Source organism: Benincasa hispida, chromosome 11 (assembly GCF_027475165.1).
Source record: "Benincasa hispida cultivar pf3 chromosome 11, pf3_genome.v1.1, whole genome shotgun sequence".
NCBI classification, from domain to species: Eukaryota; Viridiplantae; Streptophyta; class Magnoliopsida; order Cucurbitales; family Cucurbitaceae; genus Benincasa; species Benincasa hispida.
The window spans coordinates 86,537,656-86,551,391 of record NC_143488.1 but is presented as its reverse complement, the minus strand read 5'-3'; the positions used below and the strand labels follow the sequence as shown (position 1 = coordinate 86,551,391).

Below are 13,736 nucleotides of genomic sequence, written 5' to 3'. Positions count from 1 at the left end.
TACTGTTACAAGAACAACTAGATGAACTGTCTGTTAGAAATTAATAAGCTAGATACATTATGGATAACACATTCCTAGATACATTTCTAATTTTAAGATACATACATTTCTAGATACATGTAATTGTTCAAGTACATGAATGATACGTATACATGTATTTCATTTATTTTGTGTCTTTTAGGAAGTGTCTCTTGAGTACAATATAAAGAATTCATTTCCATGCAAGAGAAAAGAATCAAAATCAACCGAAGCAAACTGAAATTTATAAAGAAATTGAGTTTCAAGAGAACAATATTCTTCTTGTGCATTCTTGAGTTTTGTAAGAGAACAAATTTCTTCTTTTAAAAGTTTGTGAAATTTAGAGTGAATTTAGAGTGGACTCGTCAATGCTTCCAACACTGTCTCCGTTCCTCAATCGAATTATGCATTTTTATTATATATTTCAAGACGAACATCATAATTCATTAGGATTACGACAATTTGGACTAAAGAAACAATAGTATAAACGTAATCAAATCGTATCTATTATTCAAATTACTATAATGAATTACGTTTCCCTAGTGTAAACATGGCCTAAGATCAAAATAGTGGGACCAGCTATTACAAATAGAAATATTTTAAGGCTCATCCCTTCCCTCTTTCCTCTTTTAGGAGGAGTGAGATTCGAAGATAAACTTCATGATTATTGATACACTCAAGTATTTGAACTATGCTGTCATTTCTCTCTTTCCTTGACACATACATTTTCAGTTTCACCAAATGAGTTCGTTTATTTGATGGGCCATCAGAAGTTGCAAAAACTAAAACAATATGTTGGTAAATTTTCATTTTCAATGTATATATGTCAGGTAATCCTAAACCTTAACCATCTTCCTTATTGACAATGAAAGACCCGAGTTTTCACAATTTGCTCAAAGTTTCTCAGCATAACTGTAGAACAACTCTCAAATTTCATATTCACAAACAGTGTCCTATAAACATTCTTATTAAGTATTGAAAGGACTCTGTAACTTACACTCATACAAGGGGCACTAAGGAAACAAGGAAGCAGATGATTCTGTGTAAAACCTAAAGCATCAATTCAAAATTCATAACTAATCTTATTTCCTCCCTTCACAGACATCAAACTCTTAACAAAAACAGTACCTTGGAACCTGGCTGGATGCCCTTTCACAGGAACCTCCTTCAACTGTTGGGTTCTAATATTATACAAGATCACTTGTCCCTCACTAGCTTCCATCAAAAGTTCATCAGAACTCACAAACAACAATGGCTTCTCGATCCCAGAAACAGGCCCAATTGTCAATAACTTTGACCATGAAACCCCACCAGATTCATCCTTCTCCATCTCCCAAATGTCGAAGCTTCTTTCATCTCCTCTCGATGGATAATGAAACAGAACAATCGACCCATTCAAAACCCCTAAACTCCTATACCTGTCACCCGTCCCCTGGAAACTCTCGGGCACTAGAATTCGGCCGAAAACCTCCTCGCTCATGTCGAATGTCTGTATAATTTCTGTACCTCCTTCAGTTTCCGCCCACCAGTAATATGTTCCTTCATGATACATCTCAAAGCAAGGCGCCCAAAATACATGGCCACAAACAGGGGTTTCAATTTCTCTCCATCTATCTTTGCTCAAATCATAAATTTCCACTCTCGGAGGGTGAAAATAGCCAGGTCCTTCCACAAAATCCACAACTCTTACCACTTTGAAATCCCTAGATTTCGAATCGTACCCAAATCCGACGGCGTTCGTGGACGAATCGTACCCGTCGGGCTCGGCCGGAGGTTCAGTGAGGAGAAGAATCGACGGCGGGAGTTTATGAAACTCTCTGGTTGAGGGATTGCAGAGGAAAATATCCTTACGAAGATCGGTGAGACAAAGTAAGCCGTGAGAATGGCCGTGGATTTCGAAAAACCGAAAATCTTCATCGAATGGTAAATCAAGATCGGAAACGGACACAGATCGATCGATTGAGAGGGGGAGTTTGAGGAAAGAGAAGATGTTTTCCTTGTTGCCGGAATTCTTGGTAACAAGACGTTTGAGAAGAACTTGTTTGTGTTGAAGAGAATTGGAGAAATGTTTTGCTTTGAATTTAGGGTCGTTGATGAGAGCATACCAGGATTTTCGAACGCACTTGAATCGAAGAAGAGACTCCGGCGGAAGTCTGGAGAGAATCTCAATCATTACTTCTTCAGGCAGATTTCCGAGAGACGCCATTAGAGAGCTTTGTGAAGAACTTTCTGGTTTCTGATTGTAATAAAGACGGAAGACAGGAGAAACTATTGGGTGCGGCTAAGTGTAGAGTAGACTAGTCACAGCTTCATGATTTACCGCGTGTACAAGATGTTAAGATGATATTAAATTATAAAATATAATGTGTTGTCACTTTCACCGTTGGACATCACATCACACGCTGCTCCATAACTCTTATCTTAAATTTTATTTCTTTTTTCTTTCGAAAAATAATTAACATTTTTTTTCAAAGGCATTAAATATTTTTGTTATGATTTAAATTGGAAAAATGGGATGAATATAGTATTTTTATAAATAATTAATGAAATATTATAATTTTAAAAATAATTACAGAAATATGGTAATTTTGGAGATTTTACTTATACGATTTTTTTAATTGATGTATGTCAAGGGTTCAAAACTCGAACTCCAACACATTGGTCGAGTGTTACCCTCGACCTTTTTTTTTTTTTTTAAATATTAATCCTTTACCTTTCCTAAACAAAGTACCATATGCAAATTTATTGTTCTATTTCTTAATAAGAAGAAAAATTTATCCTTGTATTTCTTAATAATAAGTAAAATTTATATCATTAACGGTTAACTCTAAGAGATGTGATATAAAAGAACAAATTCTCAATCTTTTTTTCTTCCATATTACAACTATTGTTCATAATTGAAAAATAATAAAATGTAAATTAAAAATGTTCATATCAATATAACAATTTAATGTTTTTCATTCATTTAAGAATATTAATAAAAAAAAATTAATGTGTCCCACAAGGCAGACGTCATCAACTTTGGACTCTAGGTTGCTTTGGTTCCTCTTGATGTTGCTCTTGTTCTCTTGATGTTGCTCTGGTGGCTCTTGTATATCTGCAGGTACTTCATAGTATAAATATTTGTTATACTCTCCCCGGTCATGCCTATGTACATACATGTATGAAAATGATGGACCGAACTCTGAATCATAATATCTTGAACCAAAAGGTGGCATCATCATTATCAGACTAGCATAACTAGTCTGGCTCTGCGTTTGCATCATAAAAGGCAATTCTTCCAAATTGTGGTCAACCTCATCGAACTCATCTTCTTCTACTCGAGCACATCCTCTACGCCTAGGAACTGGTGGGGAGCAATAAGTATATCGTACATATGATGTATCTCCTTCATATAATTCTTGTTATTACTGAATATAGTATAAACATGGTTTGGATCATTTGAAACATAATGAAGGCGGCGGTTATTCGATCTTTATGAATTATAAAAAAATAGACAATATTTAAAATAAATTTAAATTAAAAATAATTAGACCATGTTTAATTATGTACCAGATGACCCACAACTGCTCTCGAACGAGTAATGTAGCCCCTTGTAATAATATTGTGTTAATTGCTATAATTTTGAGTTGCATCCCTATCAAATTGCCCAATTAGATACCTTTTGCAATAAACCTTTCACGATAGTGCCATCACACTACCAAATGTGCTACTTTTCCAGACTAATCTTCAGTTCTTAGGTCGATATCATGTTGTAGAGGTTCAATATTGCATTCTGATGGGACATCCTGTTGGAGACCAAATTGTCTAATCACCCTGTTAAAAAAATACAACTCACAAACGTAAAAATATATGAGAGCACTTATCGTCTGTCATATGTCTTGACCGTTTGTATAAAAATTGGACAAAGTGTCCATGACAACTTTGTAAGGCTCCCAAGTAATATTAAACATGAAATATCATATTAAAAATATTAAAGACAGGTACATTAAAAATTTGTATAAAAAAATTCATTTGGGTTCCGTATTTATGTACCTGATCCGGTTGAAGCAGATCAAACATGTATCTATATTGACTAACTACATGTGTAATTGACCTAGTTACACAAAATTTGTCTCTCTACCTATATTATTAAATTAATATTTTAGGTTTTAAATTAACTATATCAGTCATATAAAAATATTTGTTAATTAAAATTAAATTTAAATAACATACCTAGAATCATAGACTTGTCCAGCTAATTGATCATCATCGACATGTCGGAGCTATGAAACCATTGTTGAAAATTATTCCCAAGCCCATAATTGCAAAAGTATCATAGGCCTAGCGATTTCACGAACGTCAAGTTTTGTTTCTTTGTATGGCTATCTATACCCATGTCAAATATGCTCCACCCCAAGAATATTGTCTCGCGTCATAGAAGTTAGTTAACAATGGCAGGAACATCAAGTGCACAAAGTGATTTGATTTGTCAGAGAACATACTTCCACTCATCATCTGTAGTATATATGCTCGTATATATCTCATGACAACTTCCTCGTCTGCATCATCAGTAAATTCACGAAATTGTGTCCCTAACTATGTTAAACTTAATCTCAAGCATTTTATTTTATCAATAGATGGGGTCACACCGAATAACATTTGACAAATATTCAGTCGGTCATCATGCATTACTCTGGTAACTAGCTTGCCGTCAACAGGTAACCCAAACAACACTTTTAAATCCTGTAAGTGATAGTGTACTCTCCAGCGGATACATGAAATGTATGTGTCTCAGGCCTCCATCTCTCGATTGGTGTTGTGATGAGATGTCAATCTAGCTGAGTAAATCCTAATATGGAAACTTCATAAAATCCAGACGTACGAAATAATGGTAGTATTTTAGGGTGGAGTGGGATAGTGCAATGAAGAACCACCTCTTGACGTATATACAGTATATCTCGCATGTGGTACAATCTTCCCATACAACTTTCAAATTTGGAATTGACATCCAATATGATAAACATAATTCTTTAATGTATTGAATTTGTATTTTTTGTTGAAGTTGTTGACAATATGTCGTAAGCAGAATCGATAATGACATTTTGGTCTTGTCCAATCATTTTCTGGATTGTTCACAGCTAAGATAATGTCAGCATGTCGATTCGAAATTAAACACACCTCTTTGTGTGTAACAACTCTCAAATGTTTCAAAAATCATCCCCATGAGTCCGCGGATTCCTCATCTACAACGGTAAATGCGAGAGGAAGAAGATGCCCATTTAAATCAACTGATGTAGCAAGTAGTAACTTTCCTCAATATTTACCATACAAGTAGGTACCATCTTTTTGAATAACCGATCGAAATCTATTAAAAGTTACTATACAAGGACCAAATGCTCAAAATACATAACTAAGAATGACATGTCCTTGACTTGGCGTTTCCTTTACTCTCCACTCCACACATGTTTTGGGATTAGTCTGCTTAACCATATACAACCACCTGGACAATAATTTGTATGACTCGTACCAACCACCGAACACTTTAGCCAATGCCTTTCTTTTGTCCTCCCACACCCTTTAGCAAGGAATATGATATTCATTTTTTTTTTTATATCAGATTGTAGTTGTATCATGCTGATGGATGGTTTTTCTCTTACGACATCACAAAACTCTAGTGCAATCATCAAATAATCTTACTACACATGACTTTGACTAAGTTTTGAGTAAAAACATGTATGTTACTCAGCATACTTAGTGATCTCAAATAAGTCATGCGATTTTTCTTTGTTGCACGAAGTTTCCATTTGCAACCTTCTCCCCACTTCTTACACCGAATTTCCTAAATCATCGGTATCAATTCCATGACCTCATATGTGCGTGGCACTTAATAGAAAAATACTTGATCACATGTTGTAGCATTTTATTTGTCTTGACAAATCATCCTATTATACAATTAGGTATTGTCAACATCCACAGGGACTACAATTGGATCACGTTCGCGAATGTTATGTATTACATCATATCCAAATCATTGAATGTATCTAAAGATAACTCATGTTCACGACCATCAAAGTCCAGCTTCTCAAATTCATCGTTTGTTACTGTTATAAAATTTATGTATTGATTGTTACCGACCATACCTTCATAATCACATACTAGTGCAACTGATTCAAGAATAGGGTCAATACATTCGGTCGGATCTTCAAACTGACTAAAGGGTTGTGCATTCAAGTTTATATCCAATCCTACCCCACTCACATTAACATATGAATGTACTAAATTCGGGAGTGGCATCACGATTGAGCACATTAGGTTCATTGCTTGTTCATTAGGAATAGAGAATGACATAAATCTGACTGATCTTGATGGTGTTAGATTAGGATTTTTATATATTATTTCTAACTGGTTTGCTCTTATATCTACACCAAATGACATCCCTTTTATTTCAATGAATTGTTAAAAAATAAATTCACTGTTTAAATTTATGTTAAAACCGCAACATCGTGATTGGGCATAATCAACTATATCAACACCATCAATCACATTGTCATTTGTTCGATAAAATAAATCCCAAACATTCATCCGTTATTTTCTAAAAAAAAAAAAAAAAAAAAAGGCAATACGTTACTAACTATTTTACTAATTATCAAAATTAAATACAAACAAAAACAAACAAAAGAAATTAAAAAAATTCATTTAGTTTGAACATCAAACTTATTAAAAAGAAAAATCACTCAAATTAATAACTTTGTATTAAATAATTAAAAACAATACAATACATTACTAAACATCACACGTAAATCTAATGCCTAAAGCTCTAATACTAAATTTTCTTCAAAAAGAACACTAAACCCTAACACTAGCAAAATAGCTAATATTCAAATAAGTAATATTATACTAAAAGAATAACATTAACATGATAGATCTAATAAGAATATTAAAATATAGAGAAAAAACTACTAACATCAATATATAAATATTCTTAAATTTAACAATTATTAAAAAAAATTAGTATAATAGATCTACTGACATCAATATATGTAACTATTATTAAAAAACAACTAACATCAATATATAAAGAACTAAAATGGTATATCTAGCATAATATAAATATGGAAAAAAAAAACTAGAATAATAGAAAGTAAACTCACAAATTCAATAGCGGTTTTACTTTTTTTTCTTAAAATGACAACGACCCCTTTTTTGGTTATTTATTATCCGACAACAAAAACTAGGAAAAAATATAATACAATGAGGATATGGATATATAACTAAAAATTAGGAATCAACAACTATTAAAAAAAATATAATAGTATGAGAATAGGAACAAAAGTAATAATTCTTTTAAGAAAATAGAAATTTAGTAAAATAAATATACAAACCTCGCAATTTGGTGGGCGAATGTGGGAAAAAAAGAAGATTTAAAAATAATTTTTGGGAGAAGAGTAAGGGAAAAGATAAAGGGAGAAAGTAATTTTTGAGTTTGTGAGAAGTAAAAATCGAAAGAGAGGAAGAGAGGAGCAAAGAGTTATTATTTGAGGAAGAGGCACAAATATGGGAAGATTTTAAGAATCGTTTGAAAGTGATCTGAGAAGGTTGTGTGAGGGTTTAAAAATACATAGGTCAGAGTGTTGAAAACTTGACCCATAGATTTAATGTGGCAGGTGAGTGGCAAGTCACAACATAAAAGTGGACATAAACTGGGCAAGAATGTGACGATACACCACAGATCGGGACTTCAATTCTCGAGATGGGCATGCGCTTCAAACATTGGTAGGTAGGGGTTCAGATACGCAGTATGTTGAATGTTGATAGGTCGAGTTTTCAACACTCGACTTAATTTCAAATTTTTTTTTTCAATCTCGAACATCTAAAAGATGGCCAAACTATCATAAATTTTTAAATACTTTTAAAATTACCGTATTTTACTAAATATTTATTCAAATTGAATATTAAAATAAAACCTCTATTTAAATTATACTTCTAAATTGTAAGCTGTAACCTATAAAGATTTTTATTTTTTATTTAATATATATCTCTGAAGTTATGGGTGAGATCTTTTTTTCTCTCTCTTGCACTTCGAATTTCATACATTTAGATCATATACTAAAAGGAAAAAAAAAAAAGAAAAAAGAAAAAAAGAAGTATTTTTATGATGGAAAAATTAAATAAACAATCCTTTAGTAAAAAAAATTCTTTTTTTTTTTAAACATTAGTAAAAAATTTATGTCTTACATTAGACTTTTTTTTTAATAGTAATTAATAGGGGACGGATGATAAAGATCAAAATGCTATTAAAATAAAATCATTAAAATATTGAGTTTGAAAACATATGGAAAAAAAAAAAATAGTTACCTCATCCAAAAGGTTAGAGTTTACAAATATCTATCTCTTTCTTTCTTTCATTTTTTTTTAAGTACAATTCACAAATATCTATCTAATATATTATTAGTAGTAGTGGCGGCGGCAACGACGATGATGTCATTTTCAATACATGTATCTAATACATTATTGAACTCGAGAAATACTAATCATAAAAGTTTGACTTTCATAGTGGACTTTATATATGCTTTGTTAGGTAGTATAATTTAGTAATCCCCACCGTTCATCCAAATTTAATATGCAAAGACAAAATATATTAGAGATGTTCATAAAATCCGATGACTCGAAAAAATCAATCAATTCAATCTAATTCGTGCGATTTAGGTCGGGTTATTAACTTATTTGAATTGGGGTAGGTTAAAAAAAATGAAAATTTTGTGAGTTTGGCTGATTTATGAGTTCACTAAAATTAACTCGCATTTATTATTAACTTTAAAAGGTATATTTTTTTTTCACTTATGATATAATTATATGTACAAATATTTATTTAAGTTTTATTATTTTTCTAATAATTTATTTTCCAACAATTCTTAAAAAAATTATTTTTTAACATTTGGAAAGAAAAAATTCATTATATAAATTGAAATTGAGTTGTTAATCTTAATTTAATAAAATAATTAAATCAAATTTTTACATAATAACCTCTTACTTTTTTTAATAAATAACCTGATTAATCCAAACTAACTCAACTCAAATGTTTCATGATTAGGTTAGATTAGGTTCATTTTTTAATAAGAATTATTTGGTTGAAGAAATTAACCACTCGAACAATTCAATTGAATCTAAAAAACTCTTCAATCTAATCCAACTCAATACCACGAAAACCTCTCAAATATATGTTAAAGTTGGATAAAAATAAATGAGCAATAGCGATGTCGTCACGAGAAAAGAATTAAAAGAACCATTGTTTTGTTAACCTAGGAAACAACATATCGCTAGCTGCTGCCATCTTTGATCTGCTGTGATCAGTTGGGCTTTTACTTTATTAAGAGCATTGTGTTGGCCTCACTTTTTGAAAAAATAGCAGATATACTCTTTTTTTAATGCTAATAACAAATATACTCTAATTCAAATAGTTGTTGATCCAGTCATTTCAGGATCTCCAGTGTCTCACTCGATTCACCGAAGCCATCGTTGTTGCTCGAGTTCAAACTCAAAATTGACCCCAAGTGTATGTGATCAACATTAAAAATATGACACTTTCACAATCTATTTTATTACTTTTTGCTTGCAAAACAACCACTTCCAAAGGCCTTATGACATTTCACTCTTTAGCTTTCTATCAAGATACTAACTAATTAACTTGATCATTTAGAGGCAATGTTTTCTCTACTGTATAGAGCTCTTGTTTGGTTCTTCCTAAATATTACAAATTCGCCGTTGGTACTTGTTTATAAGTGATTTTGGACCGAAGGGTATAATTGACAAAAAAAAAAAAAAAATAGAAACAACAAAGATAGGAAAATAAGAAAGTTTGGGCAAAAATAGTATCCTAAGCCCAAAATAGGTCTAGGCGAGAAGGTTAGTTCATGCCAAAGCCCAAATTTATGTGCTCAGTTGGCCTAAACCAAGACCAAGGTCGAGGCCGCCCTTAGCAAAATAGCTAATGGGACATATCCCGCATATGCTCCCATCCAAGATAATATTTTATGCCCAAAATATGGCCTAAGAAAGACATATAAGGTCAAGGTCGACCTTAGCCAAACACCAAATTGAGCATGCTCCTTGACCCAGTAGGTTATTTAATTATCCAATTCTGAAACCTTAGGGAGCAAACAAGGTTAACTTTTCTATAAATAAATCATTATAACTTGTGAAGTGACTTGATTTCTACTCTCAAACTCTAACTTTTATATTCTTTCACTCTCTGACTTAAGCATCCAAGTATCTGTGGTAAGCATTATACCAGCGTGCAAGTTTTCTCTTTTGCAGGTTAGGTTCTTCCCCTCTTCAAACAATTTACTAATGGTATCATGTGAATGTCAGATTTTCCTATTAAAAATTTAGCATCAACAATTAATTTAATTATTAACAAATTGAAAGAAACATCCAAATAAATATGATATAAAAAAAAATGAAATGTAGCAATAAATTTGTTTAAAAAAATTTATAGTATCGAAATAAATTAAAAATTAATGTAACCATGATAAAATAAAAAGTAAAGCACTTAATTTTAATTTATTTAACAAAATTGAAAGGCTTTGTAAAAATAAGAATGGGGACTTTGGCAACCAAATCAAAACTTTTTAAATTTGTATACATTAAAATTCAACCTATTAAGTCTATGTCAGTTTAACTATATTCATAATTTTAATAATAAACTCAACTGAAATTTGAAGTATTTGTACCAATTTTTACTATAAACTTTTAATTTATCAAATTAATTTAGATAAATGATAGTCAAAATGGTCTACAGTATATGAATAAGGTTGGGTGCCTTATTCTGGTAACACTATTAGATGTGGCCTACTCTGTAGTTGTTACAAGGAGTTGTAAAGTGCTATAGATGTGATTCTAATTCATACATGTTATGACATAAGGAGTAAAGGTGTCCTGTGCAATGGGTTTGTACAAGATGGGACCACGAAATCAGTCACTCTTACTTTATAACGCTGTTTACTGCTTAAGACTGATTATTTCAAAGCGATGACCTAGGTAACTTGACCCTAATCCTAAACTAACTATGAACTCCTGCTTATTTAGGATTATCCTTAGATTTTCATAGGTGAGGGTTGGCTCAACAGTGCTGACTCAATAAACCTCTATTTCAGGGGTAAGACCGGGTAGATAGCTGGGGACATAAGGTACAAGATAGAATTCACTCCTACCCACTTTCAGGGATAGTAGAGAGGTTGTTCCCTTAAGTGCTGACTTTGAGTCTTGAACAAGGGACCCCACCTTCTCATTGGCCCAAGATGAACTTGGTTTGTTGATCTGATAACAAACCAATTGTTCATTAGAGGATCAGTGGGCCTTAAGGAACACAAGGTAATCTCGGGGGTAAAACAGACATTGGATCCAGCCATTATTATGAACAACCTGTGAAGGTTAACTTACTAATCATGGTTATATCGAGTAGACATAATATATCTACAGTGAGGGGAGTGCAACTATGAGCTTTAGTGGAGTGACCCATTAGTTAACAAATGAGGCTTAACTCGGTGTAAAGAGTTTAGCCAATTAATCTTGGATCGTTGGAGCCCATGATCTGTAGGTCCACGAGGTTCCCCTACTAGCTCGTAAATGGATTAGCCTTAGAGTAGTGTGATAAGTTATTTTGAAACGTTCAAATTAGAATTAAGGAAATTAGTAATTGTATGGGATATAATTACACTTTTAATTTTGGAATTAAATGGAATTGGAGAATTAATTAATATTTAAATATTAAATTCATGAATAAAGATTCATGAAGGTGGAGTTTGTGTAAAATTAATTTAATATTTGATATTAAATTAATTAGAATTAATTAAATTATTTAATTAAATAATTAATTTTGTAAAATTAATTATGTTTTCAATTTTTTAAAATCAAATTGATTTTGGAAATCAATTTGTAATTTGAAAAGATTGGAAAATGAAAAGTTGGAAATCCCCACTTTCTCAATTGACTAGCTCACTCAAACTCCACCATTTCTTGATTTAAATCTCCAAACATGAGCTGCACCTTATGTAGCCTTCTTCTATGCATGATTGTCCAGCAATAAATAGAGAAGATTGAAGTGAAAATGGTGAATGCAAATTGTTTGTAATTGCTAAAGTTTTGTTGAAAGCACAAGAGGTTGAAGAAGTGTTCTTCAAGTTTCTGCAGTGAGCTTCTTCTCCAAATTCCCTTCATTCAAGCTTATTTTGAGTCCCATAACTTATTCTAAGGCTCAAAGAGAATAGTACGGAAGACCTTGAGGTGGTTCACAACAAGATTTGGAGAAGATTTGTAGTTGAATTCAAGATTCAAAAGGTTCTACAAAGGTATGACTTGAACCCTCTAATTATTGTATGAGCATGCTTTATTTATAGTTAAAATTGATGAATTAGAACGCTTGTTGATACTTGTTGTTTCCGTTGCATGCTGATATACTCTTATAAGTCGCAGCGTAGCTACTCTTCCATTACACTCCAGCGTTACACTTGAAGATAGTAGCCACTGAAACAAGGCAACGTAATTACGCTACTTACAGGGTAGTTACCCTATGAATTTAATGGAAACTCAAAGATCTTCACGCGTGCACCTGCATTGTAGCCCTCAGCGTGATTACTCCATGCATTATGCCTCGATAAGAAAAAGACAACATTGTTACACTTGGCTATAGCGTAGTTACATTGCGACCTAATATAAAAGTATTCTCACGATTTCTATAGCAAAGAGAAGAGGGAATTTCATAGCACATTCATCAGTGCTTCAAGATTCAGTTCACCATTTCGAGACTCTTTCTTCATTCTTTCACTCGTTTTTATTTGACTTGTAATTTCCCATTAATTTCTTGAAGATTTCAAGATGATTTTAGGCTAAGGTAAGCCTTTTTCTTGGGAATAGTTAGTTTGTTTCAATTCTTGAGGATTTTTCTGTATTTTTTATGCAATATTCATGAATTCTTGGATGAATTATGTGTTGATTCTGAATAGATTTTAGTTAAAATGAATTGATGACTCATTTCATTGAAATCTTGTTAGCAATTGTCGCATGATGCTAAGCATAATTGTGAAACGAGTTGCAAAAGTTGGGGATTCTTGCTAGAACTAAGACATTTTCTAAAATTCTTGCTTGTTTGACCTAATTTGATTCGACCAATAAATCAAACCACAAATCTAGGCTTTTAGGTTTATGGTATGTCACAACACCAAACCTTAGTGCTTCATGCAAATTATGATTAAGTATGGAAATCGCTTAGAAAGAAATGCTTTTGATTAATTTAGGGTTAAGCATGAACTTTGTTATTGATTAACTAAATAGGCAATTAGGTAGCTATCTCCTAATTGGTTGTGGAATTTATGAATTTGCATATGTTTTTAATCCAATGATAGAACTAGAAATTAGCGAAGCTATTCCCAAGTTCTTTTCATTGAGAAATTCTTGTAGAACAATATTTTTGCTCTACTACCTTTTCCAAATTTCATTTCTGGCATGATTTTGTTTTTTTCTTACACAACAACCCCTCTTCCGATACCACAGAATTTATCAATTATTCTAACTAGACATTGGTTCCCTGTGAACAATCACGAACTTGCCACTATTGCTACTCTCTAATAGTAATAGGAGTAAGAATGAAGCAAATAGATGTATCTGGTCCCAGAGGTGTGAAGGCGACACCACATTTTTAGCTCAATCAGCCTCTGATGCGTTCTATACATGCGATGAAA

The 13,736-nt window shown here is 32.3% G+C and overlaps 1 protein-coding gene across 2 annotated transcripts; it reads right to left on the bottom strand.

Moving 5' to 3' along the window:
• Positions 1-917: 917 nt before the first annotated feature.
• LOC120091937 (F-box protein CPR1-like) lies at positions 918-7,190 on the bottom strand. 2 transcript variants are annotated; one of them, XM_090307295.1, is made up of 2 exons: positions 7,172-7,190; positions 918-2,196 (listed from the first exon to the last, which is right to left on the bottom strand). In XM_090307295.1, exon 2 carries the CDS (start codon positions 2,189-2,191, stop codon positions 1,082-1,084), a length of 1,110 nt encoding a protein of 369 aa, XP_090163421.1. In that variant the 5' UTR covers positions 2,192-2,196; positions 7,172-7,190; the 3' UTR covers positions 918-1,081. The 2 variants fall into 2 exon arrangements, with proteins under 2 accessions (XP_090163421.1, XP_038906036.1); XM_039050108.2 differs by lacking the exon at positions 7,172-7,190 and having other exon boundaries at positions 918-2,342.
• Between the last annotated feature and the right edge of the window lie 6,546 nt (positions 7,191-13,736).